Source organism: Mercenaria mercenaria, chromosome 16, assembly GCF_021730395.1.
Source record: "Mercenaria mercenaria strain notata chromosome 16, MADL_Memer_1, whole genome shotgun sequence".
Taxonomy (NCBI): domain Eukaryota; kingdom Metazoa; phylum Mollusca; class Bivalvia; order Venerida; family Veneridae; genus Mercenaria; species Mercenaria mercenaria.
Window position 1 is genome coordinate 31,307,768 of NC_069376.1, and position 24,154 is coordinate 31,331,921.

The window sequence follows — 24,154 nt, forward strand, 5'->3', positions numbered from 1 at the left end:
GAAGATGCTATATACTAACACTTTTTTGTTTGTGAGTTTGTTATACCTAATTATAAAAAAGGTAATTTTGTTTCCAAGACCTTGTGTAAATAGAAATCCTACATCCGTGTGTCTATCATCAGTCTTGTACAGAAATGCAAGGCCGTTCGCTTAGCTCAGTAGGGAGAGCGTTGGTCTACGGATCGCGAGGCATATGTTCTTTGTGATGGTTTGATTAAAGACATTGTGTCTGAAATCATTCGTCCTCCACCTCTGATAATTCATGTGGGGAGGTTGACAGTCACTTGTGGAGAACAGGTTTGTACTGGTACAGAATCCAGGAACACTGGTTAGGTTAACTGCTTGACGTTACATGACTGAAATACTGTTGAAAAAAACGCCATTAAACTCAAAACAAACACACAGAAAAGCAAAATATTACAAATTCTTCACAAAAAGGAACACAGCTAGGCAGTCAGGCAAAAAGTATTTTCAGTTTCAGTTGTCGGTAGTTTATAAATGTTGCGATTTCGTGACTTCTCGGTAGTACTTGTTTATGTAGAGGGACAGCTAAACAATTAATGATATTGGTTCCCCAAACTTATTCTGTCAGTGATATGTTTTTCAAAAATTTCTGAGATAAACACGAAGGCCTTGAAAAACCGTCCAAAGTAATGCAAATGTTTTAACAGCGGAGTGTCCTATATTCATCAAAGTTGCACCCAGCTATTTTGGTAATAATATTTTCTCAAAATTTAGACCAGAGGCTACCATTACATATATATATTTCAAATTTTTGCCGGGGGAGAACACCCTGAAACCTACTCCCGATCGGAGCTATGCGTCCCGCTGTTGGCACATTCACTCTAAACTAGAGCCTAACCCCACCAAATAAAGATATTTCTGGATCCGGACCTGCCCTTAGGCATGACTAAGGCCTTTTAGGTCGCTGTCTAGTGTCCGAATTGCTTCTCCTAACCTCAAGTGTCGGAAACGCTATTTGCAATGTAGAATCTATTTCCTGCGAAGAAGCTATCCAACGGACTCGCGGAAATCGTAAGTTGCACTAAACTGTACACACAATGTTCAGATAGGCACTCCTTCATATAACTCGGACGAGGGATCTAGCAAAGTTTTACAACATTTTAGCTTATCAACGAAGTCAGCGGAACCATAAAATCAATCTGTTGTCAGACTTAAGATTCAGGCGTGCTAAAACCCATAAATGAAGACCTTTATTGACATAATTACATTTATTTGATATAATAGAGCTCCATCAGGTTTGAATAGTTTAAATGGCTGCGATATGTTTTTCTCTGTACAGACTGAAGGTTTAAATGACTAGTCTGGTAGTCGAATTATTCAAAAGACCTAATGGTCTTTAAAGTAAGAAATTTTACAAAGTTTGGAACAATAACACTTTTATTAAATTAAACACACCGTTTAAAAAAGTAAGAAAGTTCAAAGAAGCAGATGATTTAGATTTCATTTGAGGTTGTAGAATATTTTGACAAAAAAAAAAAACACACCCAAAAAACTGTTAATTATTCTTGAAATATTTTTACTGTACTATTTGAATAGTGTTATTGGATCTTTCACACCTGTCGAGAATGATTATCGGGATAAAGAACTCTCCCTTAAGGTAAATGTCGTGAAGAACTATCCTATATTATAATTGGCGGGAATCGAACACGATTTCTCCGTGCAATTTTCATATTTATAGCAGCTAAAAAGTAGTCTGTCATGTCAACAAAGGACGATGAAAACAATCGTTTGAAGCATTCTAAAGTGTATTTGTAAACGTAAATCGTCAGCCTTTTGAAAACAATTAAGGTAATTTAAAGGGTGGTAGGAACTAGATAAATTTCTTGTCTGTCTGTAAATACATTTTAAACGAACTCAGCACGTATTTTGAAGCAGCCCTTCATTTTGAAAAGAAACATGACCAATTTTGTTATCAAATTCGTTATCATACGACTTATGAAAGAGTCGTAGTCGTAGTTTGACTATCTCATTGTATACTTCGTTCCAAGACGAATCCATTGGTATATACTTTTTATAACTTTTGTTCAGTAACAAACCCGCAAAACTAAATTATTTAGACCCACTCTTTTCCGATATGCGTTTAAATCCGGTCACACCTTATAAGAATGATTTTCGTGAAGTTTCTGAGCGTGCAAAAGTAGGTCACTAGGTCGTGGTGGGTCTTTAAAGAGGCACCACAAAATAACTGTATTCTTTTGTGTTTCCATGATGGTAATCATGCATGATTTGCATGAAAAATATGAGATATGCAAGGATTTAGTTTCAAATTGACAGTGAGATATATCAGGCCAAGACAATGTGTTTAATGTCTGAAAATTTTATTGAATTAATATAGTAATACGTACATAAATCAGTGTATCTAGTTAAATTTCAAATACATTTTGTTTCTACAGTGTCGGACAGTCATTTATCTATATTCTTAAAACTATACTGAAAAGAGACTGACCGAATAAATTGCAGGTAAGATTGTGAAAACACATTTAATCAGGTAGGGCCTAAATTGTCCACCTGAAAAGCTATATATTACTGGTATTATAAGAATGATTTTCATGAATATTTTGTGGGAGAAATAAGTAGGTCACTAGGTCGTGGTGGGTCTTTAAAAAGGCCCCACAAAATAAGTATTCTTTTGTGTTTCCATGATGGTAATTATACAGGATTTGCATCACAAATATGAGATATACAAGAATATAGTTTCAAATTAACAGGGGCATATATTAGGCAAAGACAATGTGTTTTGTGTTTGATGTCCAACATTTTATTGAATTGATGTTATAATATGTACATAAATCAGTGCATTTAGTTAAATTTCAGTCACATTTTGTTAATACAGTGTAAGAGAGTTGAAAAGAAATTGACGAAATAAATTTGAAGATAAGGTTGTGAAAACATCTATTCGGGAAGAGCCGGACTTATTCACCTTAAAGTTTGTAGTATAACTGTATATTACCTGTCTTATAAGAATTATTTTCATGAAGATTTTGTGGGCGAAAAGAGTAAGTCACTCGATCGGTGTGGGTATTTAACATTTATGCCACTGTCCAAATTAAAAGATGGACAAGTTTGTTAGAGAGAAATTAAGCTGGATACGGGTTAAATATTATGTAAACGACTTGCTCTTGTTTTACTAGGCAAGTGAGTTACACACCAGCCGTAACTAGAAAAAAAAACTGTTTAACAATCAAAGTATAGATTTATTTATAAAAAATACATGAAGATAAAATAAGACAGATAAAATGAATTTCGTAGTAGTGTTCTTTTGAGTTTGAAAAACATAGTTGTACATTAATTTCATATTCGAATGCAAATAATGTAACATATGGGTTTAAATCCGGTCACACCTAATACAGTCGAGCTCGCCCGCTTATCTCAATAGGGAGAGCACAAATGTACATCGTTGGATCGTGAGATCGATACTCGGGCGAGGCGTGTGTTCTCCTTTACGATTTGATAAAAGTCATTGAGTCTGAACTGGACCATCTTCAAACTCTGATTCATGTGGGGAAGTTGTCAGCTGATAACTTGTTTATGCTGTTACAGAATCCAGGGACACTGGTTAGGTTAATTTCAAGCCGTTACGTAACTGAAATACTGTTGAAAGAAAACGGCTTTTATTCCAAAACGAACAAACAAATAAACAAACTTGAAACAGTCTTTGTCGGCCAGGAGAAAAAGCGTCGCTCAGTCACTAGGTAAGCTTTCAACGTGAAAAATGCACAACAACAAAAAAACAAAACAAAAAAAAACAACAACAAAAAACGGATATTTGTGTGTCAAGTGTCGTTTGTTTGTATTTCAAGGGGTGATTACGGAAAACTCCTCACTTCCAATCGCTTCCTGTCTCGTTAAACTCCGGCCGCCTTCACTTCCTATCGTCGGAGTCAGATAAATCTCACTGGCTGAAAGTTCAGAAGAATGGTAGAATCATACTTCATTCGTCTGAGAATAACGAGATTTATTTGCTAAGTGATACCCCTTTATTTAGTAGACCCTATTCATATAATGTACATGTTGCAAAACATGGTCACTTGTAAACCATTTTCCTTAGATATTAATTGTTCGAAAACGATTTCCTTTAGAAATGTGTAAAATAAAATAAAATAAGCATAAAAATGAAAAGTAATGGTAATTCTATTTAACATGAACACTATTTTAAGGTGATGTCACTTTTTGAATTTCCGGTGAATAACAAAAAACCAAAGAATATTCAGTTCTTTCCAAAAACTGTTATATTGTGATTCAACCAAATAGTTTCCATTGTCTACCAGAAAGGAACAATTCTTACATCTTAATATTGAGATTTGATACATTTGTAACACACAGTAAACTAAAACAATAGACATTCATATGTGACGTCGGTGAGCTCAACAAAGCAATTTCAAGCACAAATATTAATGTGGAATGTAAAGTAAGTTACACACTACAATGTCCGTCCAAGATACTTTCAAAAACGATGCATTTGCAGAACAGAGAGATAAAAGTAATTTTGACAGCTCGTGAAAACTAATGACAAATTTTGACAGGTATATGATGACTCATGACCTAATTAATTTTTTTCTGTTATTTCTTACTTCCAGATTGATTTTCATAAAATGGGTATTCTTTATTGTAGCTTACAACTCATACATTAAAACAATAAAAGAATATATTGTTACCTCACTGTCGTTTTGTCTATCCATCTCTCGTACGAATTCCTATTGTTTCAGTCATTTGTCAGTAATTAGAGCAACTCACAGTGTTGCAATCATACAAAACACATCCCTTATTTTCACATAGATATTGAGGATTTATCTAATTAGCACATGTATTGGAAACACAATTTCAATACCGACTGTGTATTGTAATAATGCTAAACTATCTCAGTCGTGACATCTCCTTAAAAGACTTGTTACTGGTTTATGGCAGGCATATGGCAGATAAAGCTATTTAGAGCTATCACTGAAGCTGATAAATGTAACCACTGCACACACTGACACAGTACAGTGTAGCTTTACGCACATAAGATTGCATAATAATGTGGACTGTATGTATATAGACTCTCTGTATATAGTATAGTTACAAAACACAAAGTCCGTAACTCGGCAGAATATTTTTCCGAAAGAACCTAATATGCACCATGCACAAGTAAGGCTGGTACTGATCACTTGTGTGAAGTTGCATTTAACAGTTTGCAATGTTTCGGGAGATTAGTTGAGCACAATATTGCATATGCAGACTATATGTATATAGTATAGTTACCGAAAACAAAATTCCACAGCTCTGCAGAATATTTATCTAAAACACGTAACTTGACCATGCACAACAAGGGTTGGTACTGATCACCTGTGTGAAATTTCATTAAATTGTGTGCAAGGGTTCGGGATATTAGGCGCGCACAAGATTGCATATGCAGATTCTATGTATATAGCATATTAACAAAACACAAAGTGCCAAAACTGTGCAGATTTATTTGCTGAAAGAACCTAACATAGTAACAAAAGTCAAAGCCGCGTAATTCTTTAATTTCTTTTCTTAAAGAATCTAACATGCACCATGCGCAACAACTGGTGTTACTTATATCTCTGTAATTTGTTTTCTTAAATTACTTAACATGCACGATGCACAACTACTGGTGTTTAACATTACTAGTGTGAAGTTTCATTAAATTGTGTTAAGGGGATGAGAAGAGCTGGTGCACACAATATTGTGTTTATGTATATGGTATATTAACAAAAACAAAGTCCCGTAACTCTGCCAAAAAATCTGAAATAACCTAACATGCACCATGCACAACTACTGTTGTTACTGATCACTTTAGTGAAGTTTTATTAAATTGTGTCAAGGGGATGAGGAGAGTTAGTGTGCACAAGATTGTGTCTACGGACGGGCAGACAGACAGACGAACAGGCAACCTGAAACTAGTATACCCCTCTCCCTTTACAACTTCGTTGTCGCGGGGTATAAAAACGCAAACGAGTAAAGAATTAATGAAAAATGAATCTTAAAATGTATCTTTTTGTCTCAAACAAAGAAAATTTGCCGTGGCCGATTGTAAGTCTTTGACTTCGAATTTCCTTCTCCTCACTCACCGTTAAAGGTTTTTTTTCGAAATCCTACCAAAAAAATCCATAAAATATATCAGGACGCCGTCAAACCGGCTTTACAAGAGGTCGATGGTTCTTCCACGGTACAAGTCAGTGGCTGAAATAATGCCGAGAGGGACACTCGGGTTCTTTCTCCATCATTAAATAACTCAAAAATCGCCATATGACCTAAACTATGCTGAAGCAACTTAGCAACCCGTCTTCTATATCTATCCACTAAAGTTTCTAGTTGCGATGTGCCTTTTTTTGCAATTTATGGCTCTGTCTGTATTTAACGTACCCTTTGTTCTTGTCCATTTAATTTTTATAATCTTAACTAAAGGTACAATCGTAACAGAACACTTACCTCCTGCACGCACTTTGCGCAATCGCAAAGTAACTAAAACCAGGATAACCACAATGATGACAGCAACAGCCAGCAGGACGCCAAGTACCAGCATTCCGACATCAACAGATCTAAAAGAAAGTGATATAAGAATCGTGATTTTACGCCTATATGTAATTGTGTCTACGCAGTCACTTTCATTTCCATGAAATTGGTGGGCTTGATTGTGTAAATCAGTTTCGTCCGACTTGCACTTGTTTCGGTCCTAGCTGCTCGCACATCAGTTCGGTACACCTGTGTAACGTTCCGAAAAGCCCTATCGGAACCTCACGGCATACCTGTCACAAGCTCGGGATGGCCCCGTGTTGAAGAATCTAGACCACCTTGTGTTACAGACTGATTCGTCACAAAGTGAAACCCTGATTTTTCGACAAGAAGCCGTATTTTCCAGTCTGACTTATTCTAAAAGTGTAATTTTATGACCGCACTCCAACCGTATAAGTTCTTAACATTGGTAAAAATGGAAATTACAAAAAAAGATGTTTATTCAATATGGTGACAAATCTGAATACAAACAATTAAATACTTAGAATATTTCGAAACAAATTGTAATATCTGACGATTGAAAATGACAAAAATTAAATATCAATCTAAATACAAAATAAAATACGATTAAATACAAAAATGAATACGCAAGATGAAAAGCGGTGCAATTCAGCAAATTTACTACGTGCATAATGACAGTTTAGTAAATGGACGTTTTCTAAATTACTTTTATAACGGTTCTCAAAAAATACTTTTTTATATTAAAAACTGTTTTATTAACATACTCTGCTTCGTCTTCTGTTTTGTCAACTATCGTTTCTGTCCCAAAGCAGCCAGAACAAGCCTTCTTATTGGGGCAGGTGGACACGATCTGTGCTCCTGTTGGGTGTACCGTCATGCTTTTCTCGAATGTAAATGTGCCTCCTAGTGGATACCGTCCGACCTAAAAATCAGTGTGTTTATTTTTTAAAATACATTCTACTTTTGTGATGTGTATCATAAGCATCATAACGGCAAAAATTTGAAATTTGTCGAAATGCGTTTGACTAAAAGTAGTTTCATCTATTAAATTTTAGTCTCCAACTTTGAAAGAATTTTTATATTGCGCCAATGTGTTCACTTTTCTTGCGAATGATGCCAGATTCCGCAGGCAACCTTCAAAAAGAAAGGGCCATCCTTAACATTATAACACAATGGTGTTTATATGAAAATAAACCATACATGATATATAGTGGATATAGATACATTTTTACTATATCTGCTCATGGGGTCTCCTTTTATGTTCGCGTATAAATAAAACAGACGTTAGAATATTATTAGCTCAAGATGTAAGGTCACGGGCACAGCCTGTATATCCCAAGTTGTAAGGTCACGTGCACAGCCTGTATGGCCAAAGATGTAAGGTCACGTGCAGAGCCTGTATAGCCCAAGATGTAAGGTCACGTGCTCAGCATGTATAGCCAAAGATGTAAGGTCACGTGCACAGCCCGTATAGCCCAAGATGTAAGGTCACGTGCACAGCCTGTATCGCCTAAGATGTAAGGTCACGTGCACAGTTTGTATAGCCCAAGATGTAAGGTCACGTGCACAGCCTGTCATCAGTAGCTCAATTAACCACTTCGTGTGTTTATGATTCGTATGTTAAGATTTTATGATGTGCTTGTACTGGCTAAGCTGGTCTTTATTATCATTAAGTCATTTAATCGGAGACTTGACCAAATTAGTTGTGGGCCGTGCTGGTAAGAGAAATTGACATTTAGCAAGTGCCCATGCCAAAACCTGGGACTTTGTTTATGGGCGAATGTGAATAAATGTTAATAAAAAGTAAGAACAAACACTTTAATAACACAAATTATTTAGTAAGTTATTGTTTCAGTTAGCGCCAGCAATTTCACAATTCACGTCTCCATTATTTTGTAAAATATGAAATCTTAAACTCTTAAAATCTCACTTTAAATTTCGCGTTTTTTTTTCTATCATTCTATGCATTCGATTCTTCAAAAACCGCTCTTCTTTTCTTAAATATCATCGTAAAGAAGATATGTTTAACACAGACCTCAACATAAATGAGGTTTTGGGGATCATCATCCTTTTGAATGTTGTAGATTCTGTAGCCGATATTACCATCTCCATTTTCATTAAACACTTTTATCTTGTTTCCAGACCCATCCAGATCGAGTTTTGTCGCACGTATAGCATCGGTTAGACCTGAATCGAAAATATTTTAGTGAAGTGTTTAGGCATAGTGACGTCTTATTGTAACTGACCTTTGTGAGTGAGGACATGATAGTAAAAATGAATGAAACTTGTAACATATAATAAGAAACGAATTCAATTTTTAGTGAAGGCCATGGAAAATAAACGAAAATAGTTACGGTGTTGCGTTTTGTGCTTTTAAAAGGTCTTCTTATAGGCTTTAATTTTATCACTTTTTTAAAGTAGAATGACCTTTAATTATATCCTACTAGTTGTGAACAACATAACACAAATAAATCATCTTATGATATACTCAAACACTTTATCATAAATGCGATAATTTACTCAAAGCAACAATGTACAACCTCACCCTTCCCCACCCCCCCCCCCCCCACCCCTTATCCCTACCTCTCCCTCTTTAAGTCATACCGTGACATTCCCTTACCCTTCCCAATTTATCCCATCCCCATTGATATATGTTTCATATAATTAAAATTGTACTTGCTGACTGGTATATGAAGCACCCACCTCCTATATTTTCCACCATTTCTATTAGTGACTGGCCTACTTTGTGATGTATGATTCTGACTGTGTTTGCTATTCTGAATGTTGTGATCAAAACATTATTATCTTTTACATGATAATTTGTTACCAGTTGATGAATGTATTTACCTTTAGGATTATTTGTGAATTCAGCACAAAGTCCGTGAGCGGTAGAGCCACATCTCTCCTTAAGAAAAGCATTAGCAGCGATTAGAAGACTTTTAACTGCAACAAAAGCGGAAGTATCCCATGAGTCAAGTTCAAAATTTGGATCGGTGCTATAATCATTAGCCGAGGAGCATTTTTCTGGCTGTGTCTTGTCAAAACTAAAATCAAAGAAACAATTTCTTTTTGTTTGAAGATAAATCAATGACCATGGATTTTGGCTATACGGCTTAGGCGTAATGTTCTGTATGTAGCTGCGCAATTCATTGTCTTGATACATTTCAAGCGCAAGTGTGTAAGAACCCAGAAGTATCTGCTTTTCGTCATTCACAAGTGGGTCCTTTTTGCGAGCCCATGCCTCTGACCCAATAAACATGAACTCTCCTCTAGAGTCAATTTGAGATACCAGAGCGGACATTATATTGTATATACGATGGGACTGAAGAAATATTATAACGATTCTTGCGTGAGCTTCCCGCCTCAGCTTTTCAAATATTGCGTAGGCGCTACCATATTCTTCAACTGGAATTTCCTGAACTACACAAATTTTGTTTTGATATGCAGCTTCTTTGATCTTATCTTTTCCGGCCTCGCCATATGCACCTGTACTATAAACAATTTGGACAAAATCTGCATTAAGTTCCTGAATAATCCTTATCATTGCTTTAGCTTGGGCGTCATCCGGTGTGACAACTCTCATAAAATACGGGTACTTTGACCTATCGCTTAGCAGGCGACTCGTAGAGGCGAAGCTTATCTGCACAAACTTTAACCTTGACAGTAATTCTGCCATAGCAATACTAATGCTGCTACTAATATCACCAACGAAACCGATGACTTTATTACGAATGTCAACAGCGGAACCATTAGCCATCTTTACTCCATTCTTGAAAAGTTCGTGTATTTTCCTCTGCACCACCAAAGGATTATTGCATGAATTCAATACAATCAAACCAATCTGTACACCTGGGAAGAAGTTTGAAAAATCACCGGTTTTCTCATTTACTTTGTCAACGGCAAATCTCATAGATTCTGCAGTTTGGTATCCACTGACTTTACGTATGTCTCCACATCCATCTACCCCATTGCTGTCACTGTCAAATACTGCGACAACTCCTACGACATATACATCTCCTGGTTCGAAAATGAAACTTTCATGGATGTCTAAAATCGGAATGCATTCTTCACATTTGGTTTCAATATTGCACTGAGCTTTTCTCACATCTGGCCATGTTCGCTCCGCACCCTGAATGGTATAATCTCGGAGTTCATCCTTGTTAATGACCAAATCCATGTCAGCATAGTCGCTTATCTGAAATAAAACAGACTGGAGAAATATATGTCGTTGTTGGACCAGTTCCAGTGTATAGTGTAGTTCGGGTATGTATATAACACAATGAACATCACTGAAACTTTTTTTCTTGAGTTTGTGGGGGTTTTTTTTGCGGTATAGGCATGCACGCTTGTTATTTACTAGATGGTCTGGTGTATTGATGTGGTGATTGCAGGTAAGAATTCTCTCTCTCTAACTGCTACATAGATATGGCTGTTTATTATTATTATTATTTTTTTTAAGATGGAGCACTGTGACAAGTTAAGAAGCGGCGACTGAAAATGTTAATTATGGTGTACACGAGTAAAAGATATTATGTCCTTTAGTTAAGGTAAGAAGTTGCGACTGAAAATGTTAAATAAGGAGTACACGAGTAAAAGATAGTATGTCCGTAAATGTAAACAAAAAGTTTACTTTTATTTTATGCTTCAAGTACATTAAAAAAGTATTGCTGATATTTTCACTCTGAAAATGCCATACACAATCCGCTTTAAATTTCCACTAATCCTCTGAAAAAATAAAAACGGAAAAATATATATATATATTAAGTAAATAAACATCTTACCCTTTTTAATACAAATTCGGTAGACACTTCGTTTGCTTTTCTATAATTGAACACTTGGTAGTTTGATTGGCCATTTGGCTTAACGATGTCATTAGTGCCGTTCTCTGTCAGTTGTAACTTCCGACCCGAAAGTGAGTCTAGCCTAAAATTTATTTTCATCTGTTCAGTTGTGCAGGAGCAACATTATAATCTGCGGGAATCGAGCAGACCCGACGTTTCCCACAAAACAATAATCAAACGTACGTTTAAGATCAGTGGTAAAAGGTAAGTCAATCGGAGTGTTAATTAGATACATGTACAATATTTGTTATGATTATGATAGAACCCACCGCGTACAGTGTCTCGTGCATCATTATTTACAATATAAAATTGCTTTACTTCATAAATATGCATATTTTTGATCTTTAACAGTTACTTATGATGATAACATAAACTTACTTCCATTGAAAATCTGCTGACATATCTATGTCTATTTCTTTAAGATTTTCCAGCAGATCACCAGTACGAAATTTTGTTTTGAATGCATCGCAGAACCCTGAGTTAACGCAGTGTTTTTCTTGGAGTTCTTTTATTTCTTTTACAAGTGCATGTGCTGCTATAATGGAATACTGGACATACAGAGGCTGCGCTTCAAAAGCTGTTCCAAATTCACTTTCAGTCAATTCAGCAAACTCACAGTTTCTATTTTCACATTCTGTGATTTCATGATAAAGATCTGTTAGCCATGGATTAGTGAGAGACTCTTTCTGAAAGTAAGTTTTATTTGTGAATATCGCTTTCCAATGATGAGCGAATTCAGTGACTTCCAAGTAGCTTGGTGCCAGAGCAAGAGAGCCTTTGGCCGCTGGTCTTGCAAAACCATTCAAATTTTTAAACACACTTGTCTGCATATTGATGCCTTCTGAAAGCATAACAATAGGGACTGTCGAAAAACCAGTATTGTCTAAAGAAATAAAAATAGATCGTGCAAATAAACTAAATCCAATATAAACTATTCCATTTATAGATGGACTATTTGTGGAACCATAGATGATATTGTTTAGTAAAGTTAAAATATCATTTGCGCTGACACCATTATTCACAGGGATACCACTGTCCATAGATATACAAATGCTCTCCTGTTTGGCTCTTAGAGTAAGACGGGAGCTGGCATCTCTGCCGTATGTATCATCTTCAAAAATAATCGCTATCCGATTCCACTCAAGTTCCTTCATCGTCTGTATCATCACCTGTGTTACACAGAAATACAATTTTAACACGCTTATTTCAAATTCGCTTATCTCGAAAAGTTTAACAGTCAAAATTTCTTCATAATCTTTCTATTTTCACTACGTTTAAAGCATCGCCACAGTCACAACTACATAGCAGTTCATGTTTTCAGGCCGAGTATTTTTCTCTTAAAAAAGTGCATTAAAGCCTATTAGTTGGACAAATTATCATCAACATAGAAGCATTGATGATTTATAGTACATATGCCGCTTGTAAAATGTTTTAGTCTCAATCAGACCGAAAGTTTACTCTAAAAATATGAAATCCTACGGGCAGTCAAACTCCATTATAATACATACATGCATTACAAAGAGAAAATTTAGTTCTGTTTTGAAGCACAATATATATACTACAATCTCTTACAGAATTTTTGTCGAAATTTTTTTTGTTATTGCATAAGACACAAAAAAATACCTAATGTAAATTTAATCTAAAATGTTGTTTGTACATGTATTTCTGACCACAGCTAGCCAGGTAAACAGGTACACATCGATTGTTCATCGCAACACTACCCTATCTCTATTGATTTATATGGGGAGATAAGATAGTTTTTCATCGAACAACCAATAATATCGACTGATTATAAACCTGTAAATTGTGTGTTCACAGATAAAACAAATTGGATAAGTTGATGATGTTTGGATATTTAATTTCAAAATTATTTCCATAAGACATTGTTTTTCACAGTCTGCTTTACAATTAGCTGTAATTATTTTTTTACGTGTATTGAGTATATATTTAGTTTTACTACATTTTGCAAACTTTTTGTCTTTTGGGCCAGAGAAAAATATCGAAATAAGGTGTAATACAAGTAGTAAAATTCGCATCCTTCTATGTGCATATGTTCACATAGATATTAAGAACAAAATTGTGACAAACTTATGACTTTATTGTTATTGTTATGAAAATTTGCATACAATATTCTGAGTAAAATGGCCGCCACAGTGGCGATGCCTTAGGTCAGATTCGACATAAGCGACACCGTTTACGTTGACTGATATCTCGCCACTCAAATTCATAAGTATTTACAACTCGATATACCGAAGTAGGAAATGTGGAGCTTACGTAATGGCCTGATCATGTATTGAAAAAGTAATATAAATAACAACTATCTACAATGCGTTTCAAAATACTTTATATACTCACAAACCGTATATCAAATGTATAGATCTACTTCATTTTAACATATATATGTAACTTAGACTACGGCATAGCATTTACATATACCAGGTATAATTCTTAAAGACCCTGATTCTGGTATGCGAGGTATTTGAAATATGGTCTGCGTACTGGCGGTAAGGGCTAATATACAAGACTGGATGATTTATAGACTTGCTTCTGTTTATTGTAATAAGCTACTGTACAGCTACTGTGAAGTATATAGATTGCATGTGAATTTTTTCATCTTTACAGCAAACCAGTTCGCACCTTAAAAACGAGTTTAGAAAGCCTGATTAAATTAGGGCTAAACAAAGAAAGTGATAGACACATCAGTATTATTATCTTACCAAGATAAAAAGATCATAATAATTGAATTAAAAACTTACTTCTCGTATTCAGTTTTAGTTGTTTAGATAAATGGATTAATTGTTATTAAATAAAAATGAGAGCTTTCTAAAAGGGAGAGACACGCTTTGCTGTAAGAGTTATGATTTAAATGTTCAGGACTTACCCAACATAACTGAGCAATTAAAGTTAATATATAATCAACTAAAAAAATTTTGTGTATATTCGGAAAATAAGAGCCGCATTTCAATTAATAAAATACAAAACACGGGAAATATCTAATATCTATACATATCAATAAAATTTATGATCCTCTGACATGGACTACATGTCAAGTCTACAGGAGTTTAATTGACCCTATGACGAATCAGTATCCTGTATATTGGGAATAAATGTCTGGCATTTCGGAGGGGGTCACTTATATAGGAGATTTTCTTTGCCTTTAAGTTTTATTCCGGTTATCTCGAAGAAATGCTCGGTCCACTGGAATTCGAGATAGCAAATTATAACTGTCTGTACATTGCACATATATATTTTCTCAGTAGTATAAATGCATGTTTATCACGTTTATGACATCGCCAGTCTCTATGTATTATCATTTTGGTATCATTTTCAAGCAGAATTTTTGCATTTATTGAAAATGTAAACAAACCTCATTACTAATGTGTTCATAGTCAGTTTGGAAGATGTTCCATAGTGTTGACTTGTAAGAAAAGAAATCTCTCTTAGAGATACATGGCTCCTACTTTTCTTGATGTCAGTTTTTCTGTGGTTTATAAGTCTTTTAAGAACATATGCTAATACTTCTTTTTATAATGGACATAGATATGTGTTACAGCTCTAAGAAGATTGTATGTTTTATCTAGAACAAATGGAAAAATGATTTACTTGTGTGCAGCCTCAAGCATCATCGTTTGTAAATATATAAAATCTGTTCATATATGGGTATAAATGGGCTATTTTAGTTAGAAAGTTATAAAAAAAAATGAACATTTCATTGCAATTTGCTGCAAAACCTGTGGAAACTCCAAAAAAACTCACATTTTCATTGTGTTGTGTGTACTTTAAAAAAACGAAATACAAGTTCAGTGTCTAAATATAACCCACTCTTATCAGAGTAGAAAGTTCATATCTTCAACAAGGTTTATGTGTTTTTGGCTTGCAAATTTGAGTACAAAATTGAAAAATAGGGCAAGCATAAGCCCTACCTAGGAGAAATGGCCTCTTCTCTCATACCATCGTGGCGATTGATTCCATCAGGAATTAGGTGTCGAGAGTGATTAATATAAGTTGTAGAATTTGCTTCACAATCAACTTGAAATAAATAAGTATAAACTAGAAATGGTTAAAAATTATGTCGCAACAAGTATTTTTAAGGAAAATTGCCGCAGTGACACACGATACTGAAAATGCCATTTAACCTTGAAAAATGATTTTATCAAGCTGAGACTTGGTATTTGTTTCATACAAATAAGCTACTGTTATTACATAAATGAAACAGACAATAGTACAGAAACCCACTTTTTCTCATAGGAAATCAAAGCACTGAAAGTACTGGAGGATCGATTGTCTCTGAACAACACGGATTGTACACATTATGTGTAAATATCAGTGGAACCTTTTCTAGTGTAAAAATGTACACAAAGTTTGACATTTAAGCATATTTGTGAACTTTACTTTTGATGTAGGAACGGACGGCTTGCCTTTTGCATTCAGTATTCATATTTCACCATCCTATGACCTATCACAGCAGTATCTTGAATGGTAATCGAGAAGTAGATTTTAACAAAACTGAACTGAAAATTCAAAGCTTGCACAACAGGTGATATTAAGTTAAACGTACTTTTTGTGAAATCAATTCAATATTCATTCACTGTCTGTAAACAATATTATAGTTGAATATAACAATACAAACATATTAAAGCTACGTATACTGTATAGCTTTTGACTTTGGTATATCAGGGGTGGGTGTTACACTATAATTTTTACATTTCCTTTTTAGTCACTTTTTATGCAGAGCAGGTATGTTTTTATCCAGTCTACATTTTTTATACCCAGTAGTAAAATACTCTCCACTGGGACTTGAACCCAGACCTCTTCCTACATGGTGTAAGAAGCATTCTTACATTGAAATATGGAGATGGTTTAGCAAAATGTTGTAATACTTAAATACAATATCAGAATTTGTTTTTTAAAAATGTATACACATTAGAATGACAAAGTGAAAATGTATTGTTATGCCTACATGTATTTTCCTCCATCTATTATATTTCAAGAAATTGAAAATCATGAGATTAATCCAAAATTAAATTCTTCAACCAAATGCAAGTTTAAGGAATTACCTATGTAATTACTTTGAAATAGGATAAAAATTCTTCATAAATACTTTTAGGTCTGTTGTGCAGCATTTTTTAAACCTATAGTTCTCTTGTAAAACTAGAAATACTTCAGTCACACTGGTAAATTGACTTAAAATTGAGTTGTAAGAACATACAAATTGCACACTGTCTGTTTTTGGCAATCAGGAACATAAAGCAAAAGCACTAAACTGCAGTGCCACCTGCAAATTTAAAGGTGAATATTCATGCCAAGTTACATCAAAATCCAACCATGCATGAAGAAGAACTTCAATTTGAAATTTGACCCCCAACTGTAAACTTGACCTTTGAGATAGTAACATGGGGTTTATGCATGTCACATCTTCTAACTTAGATAAACATTCATGCTAAATATAAACAAGATGCATGTAAAAGTTATGATCCGGACAAAATCGGACGGACGCACAGACGAACAGATGCACACACAAACACCTACTCCCCAAAATGATGACTAAGTCCAGCTAGTCAAGCTCATCGCAGGCAACTCATTTCTGATTTTCAGAAGCTTATTGTTTCTTTTATGTTTTTGTTTAATCTGGAATTTACACATGTTCAGTTAAAGTTTACTCAGGAACCAATGCTTTTCTAAAATCTTGTTTCAAATCAAAATTTTGTTTGCACATAAGTATCAATATCTTTAGTAAATAACAGGTATCAGTAAGTTTATTCATTAAGAGAGCCGCGTCATGAGAAAACCAACATAGTGGCTTTCCGACCAGCATGAATCCTGACCAGACTCAGGACGGATATTCGCAGGCTGGTCTGGATAAGTGGTAGTTGCAAACCAACTATGTTGGTTTTCTCATGGCATGGCTCATGAAATCTATTAGTCTGGACAGCTACAAAATCCCCTGGCTAGGTATCAAGTTACCGGACAGCTAGACACTTCTTTTAATATTTGCCATTGTATTTTCATCATTATGTTTCCTGTAACTTTCCACATAAACGGACAAGAAAAAAAGTAGGAGAGCAAACTTTTGAAATCATCGCCCAATTAAACAAATCGGCTTGATTTCATATAAATAATCGGTTTCAATATTTTGAAATCCTCCCAGTCCTAATTTTAAAGATAAAATGTATGTCTCTCAGTATTCATACTGTCCTGTACGTGTTGTCTAGAAGTTCTGTTTTTGGCCCCCTAGTCACTGCTAATTTTAATATTTTCATACAAATGACTATTTATCTTTGATATTTTTTCTCTTACTGTGATAATGTCTGAATACTGAATATGAGACATTACATGTATACATTTCTTTCAGATTTTTAGATTTTAACATTTTTTTCAATAGATTTTCAAAGGTAAAACAGTTTTGAAATATTTACAATTTTCATATTTTAGTATTCAAAAGTATTTTAAATTACATGTAACACTAATAGTGGCAATGTGATGTTCAAAATTTTAGAAAACCAGTAGTTAAGTGTTCATAAATAATCCATCTTATTCGAAATACATGTGTAAAGTAAAAACTGATGAATGAATTGCTTGGTTTATAAGCTTTCAATTCATCAAAAAGATGTTTCTGAATTTGTGTTTTATGGATGAAAGTTTATGCCGTTATCCGACGTTCGGCAATCAATGTTTTATCATTTCTAAAAGAAAATAACAATGGATTTGTATACAAACACGGTCTTACTCGTTTTATCGACTGATAAATTGGTAATCTATCCGAGACGTTGAAAAAGGTCCATTGGTCTGCATTCACAGTGTGAATTTCATACAATATTTTGTTTACAGATAAGTACTGATATCTTAAATAAATAACAGTTAAAACTATATAAAATCATTACTTATTCATTAAGAAATCAATAACATGACAGCTAGAAAATCACCTGAGAATTTGTTAGCTGTTCGGTCACCGGAGGGCGCGTCAAAATAATTTAATGTTCAAACTGTTTTATATTTGTGACACTCCTGCAATCTTAACATCAAAACTTTGAAGGACCAAAATAATGGAAGATATAAATAAAAAATTACGCAGTCATGTAAAGTTATTGGTTTTATCAAGGCATAACAAAACATTATTTGTTTCTGGTATCCCGACCTGCCCTAAATTTTTCACCCGGCCCTAAATTAATGTTTTTTATGGCCTTTGAGAATACTTTTCTTAACTATTTAACAAAAAGATGCAAGACTGCACTCTTTAAACTTTAAATATGCCCAGTGATGTTGGTATTATCAACTTACTGATGCTCTTAAGGCATAACCCCCTTATTTGTTTTCATTTTTTTGAACAAATAATATTTTCCGAAAAGTCTCCCTGATAAAAAAAATCAAAAAAAAAAAAATCCGAATATTACGTACCCTATATTTTTTAGCATGTTACCGGAAACAAACTTTTTTTTTTAGGCCTAACTCACTTGTGAAGTAACAGTAGATGTTAATCGTGTACAGTACATACATAGGTTTAAATCACCAGAACATTTGTAATTTTGGATATTATTTGATAATTTTTACATAAATCAATTAGGAATTGAATCCCCTTTTGACACGTGTAAGTTGCATTTGAATTTATTGCCAATTCCGTGCAAAAATTGGCATTTAAACCTATAGCATGTGAAGCGTCAGCAGCGATGAAAGTTTCATTGGAATCGCTTCAACTATTTTGGTCTTTCGAGTGTTTGACGTGAGTGGGGATATTGCCCATATGAAAAAAATATCTCAATATTTCTGAGGAAAACGTCAAACTAGTTTGACTACTGAACGCCTAGAACTCAGGCTAGTAGTAGACATACAGTTACCAGATGACGAGACACTTCCAATGATAATATATATATAGCAATTTGTACACCATAATCAGAAGCTTTTCTTAAATTCATATTTATCTCGGAACTGATTGATGAAAATAATTAACGTTTCCTTCAGTCAAAGAACTATAAGATACAAAGAATGGCAACTGGAGATACTTCCGCATCATCGCATGTTAGTGCGTTATCTTATTTTAAAGCGTTTGCCAACTTGATCAATTGTGATCAAATCAACAGACGCTTACCAGGAGTATAAAACAGACTGTACGCCTGGCCCTAATAAACCGAATCGAGTCCTTTTTCAAACAACAACTGTTGATTTGGCAGACTTCCAGTCATAAGTTCATTTCTTCCCCATGTAGAAAATACTAATAACAATAAAAAAAAAACACCATTATCATTGTAAACAAACATCCGAAATTAATCTAATTTCAAAGCGTTTGCCCACTTAATTAATAGTGATCAACGGAGGCTTACAACGAAATATCATTCGGCAGTCACGGGATGTTGGCAAGATTTGTTCTATATGCCTTTCAAGTTGCCGATCTATTTATATTTTTTTAACTCTTTGCTCCAGTAAATAAGGGATGTGCTCATGACTTGTTGTAATTATTCAGAATTATAAATAAAACATTTACAAAAATCGTGAACACAACTAAATTAATCATAATTTTTACAAGCAATTGCTTTATACACTTGCTTTACAGTACATAATACGTACATGTTACTTATTGTGTATTAAGTAACGGATCTCTAACCAATTCCATTAAAATGGGGACGAACTGACTGGGGCGAAATTACGCCTTCATCCTGCATAAACTAATATTAACAAACTATGTACAGCAGAGTCTAGAGCATTTACAGATTAAATCAGCATGTCTGTTGTATATGGTGGCTGAATTCTGCCATCTCGTTCTGGCGTGTTGGCGCGTTTGCAGAGCGCCAGAACGCCAGGACGACAATTATACGCGCCAAGACGAAAAACAAGGCATTTGTCGTTCTGGCGGGGGCGCCAACACGCTAAATTGGGAAGTTGTCGTCCTGGCGTTCTGGCGTCTTAGCGCGTTTGCAGGGCGTCAAGACGCCAACACGCCAGGACGACAATTATACGCGCCAAGACGACAAAATCCATATTTGTCGTTTTGGACCGTTCACTTGTCGTCTTGGCGTGTTATGATTTGCCTGATGATTTGAAAAGTTAGAATGAGATATTAACCTCTTTTTGTTCGTGGAAAAATGTATTTCTGACATGTTTGCAAAGGACGTAAATGAAACGAAGGGAGGTAACTTTTTAAGACGAATCGAACTACAGCTGTTTTCCTTGCTATCTTGGACTGTTTTTTTTTTTTCAGTTCAATAAAGTCAGAAATACACAACAGAAATATATATATTAAAAATTGGAAAATATGTTTAAGAATTTCTTGTTTTGGACGTTCGACAGCTGAAAATACAGTCGTGACAGAATAATTGTATTTTAATGGTTGACCTAATCTATGGCATGGAACTACTTTCTGCACTATTTTGTTCGGTTTGCAGTTTCTGCATTGTTAACTTTGGATCGATTGTGAGACAAGTACTAAGTTATAGATAATCAAGCAGCGTTTACTTTCGGGCTAGTCGGTTAATGACGGAAAGGAAAAATCCTCATTTTCCCCAGTTAAAGTGGCATTTTCATGTTTTATGTAAGCCAGTTCCTATTTTTATTTCATTGTTGACCTACACTTGTCATTTTGATATCATTTCCAAGGAGATTTTTTGCATAATTGGAATGTAAACAAACCGTATTATCCATGTGTTCATACCCACATTCTAGCTGTCAGTTTGGAAGATATTACTTAGTGTTGACCTGTCAGACAGAACATCTCTCTTAGAAGATACATGCCCCCTACTTTGCTTTGCGTTTTGGAAGGTCTATAGCTTATTTAGGAACATAAGGTGAGTAATCCTGTTTCAAATGGGCCTGGCTATGTGTTACAATTCTCAGAAGATTGTTTATTTTATAAAGAACGTATAGCAAATATATTTACTACTGTGCTGCTTGAATCTATAATTACACAACAAGAAACACACAAAAATTTCAAATAAGATACCCTTGCAGAAATTCGAACCAACACTATATTTAAGCCACATTTTAATTTTAGTCACAGTTTAATAGCTTGAAACCTAAAATGTCTTGTGCATTTGAAATTGTTATGCACTGAACACAAATGCACACTGCCAAACGCCTACCCCACCCCCACCCCCTCAAAAAAGGGGAACACATTGTTTAACGTTTCTTTTTAATAATTATGTTACAAAGATGTAGTTATGCCCCAATTCCACTTTCACATTTACATTGAACGCTAACGCGATAAATTGATTTGCAAGAAGTCATTAAGTTGTATGCACAAAAAGTACCTTATTCTGTAATTAAATAATTGAAAATTTACCGGAAAAAGTTTCATACATGGTAATATGCGGTATTACTCTATTCCTATTTACTCGTCTTATGCTTTGACCTTATAAAAGAGATATGACTAGTCATTTATTTACCTTTTTTGTCCCGTCGGTATTCTTTTATTCTGCACAAGCAACCAGATATTCCAAATATTCTTTTATTAAATTAAATGACATACACGTTATTTTCTTGTATCTTCAAACAACATTAAAGTTAAATAAAAAAAAGTAAAAACAACCAAAATGAATAACTAATACCATTTTCCTAACCTTATGCGCCTAACCCTTACATTTTCAATATTTAGATGTAAAGTATAAAGTTGAACTTAAAGCAACCGCAACAAAACTTTAAAATATCTGATTTTAAGTTGAAGGAATTATTCTATCCGTTAAGCTCACTTTTACAATTGATAATTATTCCAAACAAGGGTGATTGTACTTTATTCAAGCACTACTTTGCTCGTTGTTTTGGGCGATAACGGCGCACTCTAGAATATCAGAGCTGATCAGCTAGACAAAGGGATAGTAACTTGTTAAACCAACTTCTAATTTACCCAAAGCGAACAAAACAGATACCGGGGTATATAAAAGAGAAGACGCGAGACATTTTGAACGAGGAAAAGAACGCATATTGTGAGGTATGTTTCCCGGTGCACAATAGTTTTATTATGATTGCATAAATTTCATGGGTAGGTAGTTTATTTCGTGGGAACTTGTTAAGAAAGTTTATATTTAAGGATCGTTAATGTACAGACGTACATAAAAGTTAATAAATAGACATTTTCGGCATATATGGAAATGTACACGACTACGCACATTTATACGTATTTCTATCAATTTCTTTAATTGTGTTTTAGAGATGCTTTACGATTTACGTTTTCAAAGCGCTTGTTATCGGCGATATATGGCCTTTTGGTGTCGGTTCGCCGTAAAATCTAACTCACTCACTCACTCGATCAATTTCTAGGGATTTTCACAAAACACTGGAAACATTTTGAATAGCAATAACTTTAACGAATAATTCAGCCAAATTACACACAAAGTCAAAACAGGAACGTACGTATTATAAAGTCTGACACAAAACTACCGTGCGATAAGCAAGATCAGTTCTTCCCTGGATGTTCTACAATGTAACTTACATGTGCTGTGTCTATGGGACTTGGTATTGATATTAACTAACTAACTAATTGATGATTGTTATTCGTTGTTGTCAAGCCCACTTTATGTTGATTTATATATATAAAAATAACGACTGTTATTTACGATGAAGGACAGACGGACGACGGATACTGTGTGCCTCATAGGTCTTCAACACCCGGGGAATAAAACACTGTTCGTGTTACTTCTGTTCAGATTCCGCGATAATTATGGGACGGTCAGGAGCTTGGACAGGCAGATTTTGCTCAGACTTGTTTCCCCTTTACTTACGTACACATAAAAACTTGATGACAAACACCCATTTACATAAATTTTACAATAAAATATCGAAAAGCAATTTTGTACACATTTGTCAACCCAAATTTTAGTTCTGCTGTAAATTTGTAGTCCTGTTTGGCGCCATATAACCTATACTGTGTTGGTGCGCCGTAAAACCCAAATAAACAAATAAATAAATAGTTCTGCTGTAAACAGTATCATGTACAAAATATACATGTATTAACATGTACATATGGATAAAAGGCTTATATGAAATAAGAATAATCACACAATAAGAAAATATTACGGTGAAGCCGGTTTGTCACAAAAGTAAATTTTGACATGTCATTTTTTATATTTAATTTTAATTGGCAACTTAATTATTGCATGAGAAGCGATATGATATAATGTGGATTTCCTTGCTGGAATAAAAGCCAGATTATAACAATACTGTCTTTTATACTGAATGTGTAGGATATGGAACAGAATAAAATACTTGTAGTAATTACGAGCGAAGCGAACGAATTGTTTGTTTAATATTCTAAGATATCCTGTAATCACTTGTAGCCAGATTATAATATTTTTATTGCAAACTGACCTTGGCTGGGAGGCAGTGGTATATCTTAAGTACTATAATATTTATTGAGAGCAAAGCAAGTAAGCTGTCTTGTGAGATTTTAGAATATTTCCTGAAATGTATTTTTTTTATAACTGAGACAAGAATATAAGATTCTTTCACTGGTTATAGGTGCAGATAGGAATTTCCGGCCTCGAGGGTAACTGTTTAGGCGGTAACGAGGTTCCTACCGAGTTACCGCCTAAACAGTTACCCGAGAGCCGGATATTCCCATCTGCACCTATAACCAGTGACAGAATCTTTTTCTTGCATACCGATATCAAGATATAATGATAAAAATAAAATCAGTCGAACGGCTTTCTTTTTAGAACTATTTCTTATAGCAGCGTATTTAAACAAAGCGCGGGAAATCAACATCCGTAAGCAGGAAAGACGTCATGACGTTTCAAAGACAAACAACAATGTTTAGTTCCGGTTTTGTTTTATCAGTTCCAGCGTAACGTTATGAATATTTGATAAAATAACGTATTTTGAATCGAGAAATATAC

The 24,154-nt window shown here is 34.5% G+C and overlaps 1 protein-coding gene across 1 annotated transcript in view; it reads right to left on the reverse strand.

Moving 5' to 3' along the window:
- Positions 1-3,197: 3,197 nt before the first annotated feature.
- LOC123540489 (uncharacterized) overlaps positions 3,198-24,154 on the reverse strand; it is a 38,985-nt gene continuing 18,028 nt past the window's right edge. The window contains exons 4-10 of the mRNA XM_053526574.1: positions 11,718-12,508; positions 11,280-11,421; positions 9,346-10,693; positions 8,534-8,685; positions 7,263-7,420; positions 6,454-6,563; positions 3,198-3,923 (exon numbers count right to left, since the gene is read on the reverse strand). Coding sequence (XP_053382549.1) covers positions 3,820-3,923; positions 6,454-6,563; positions 7,263-7,420; positions 8,534-8,685; positions 9,346-10,693; positions 11,280-11,421; positions 11,718-12,508 — 2,805 coding nt within the window. The 3' untranslated portion in view covers positions 3,198-3,819. The remainder of the gene's footprint in view (positions 3,924-6,453; positions 6,564-7,262; positions 7,421-8,533; positions 8,686-9,345; positions 10,694-11,279; positions 11,422-11,717; positions 12,509-24,154) is intronic.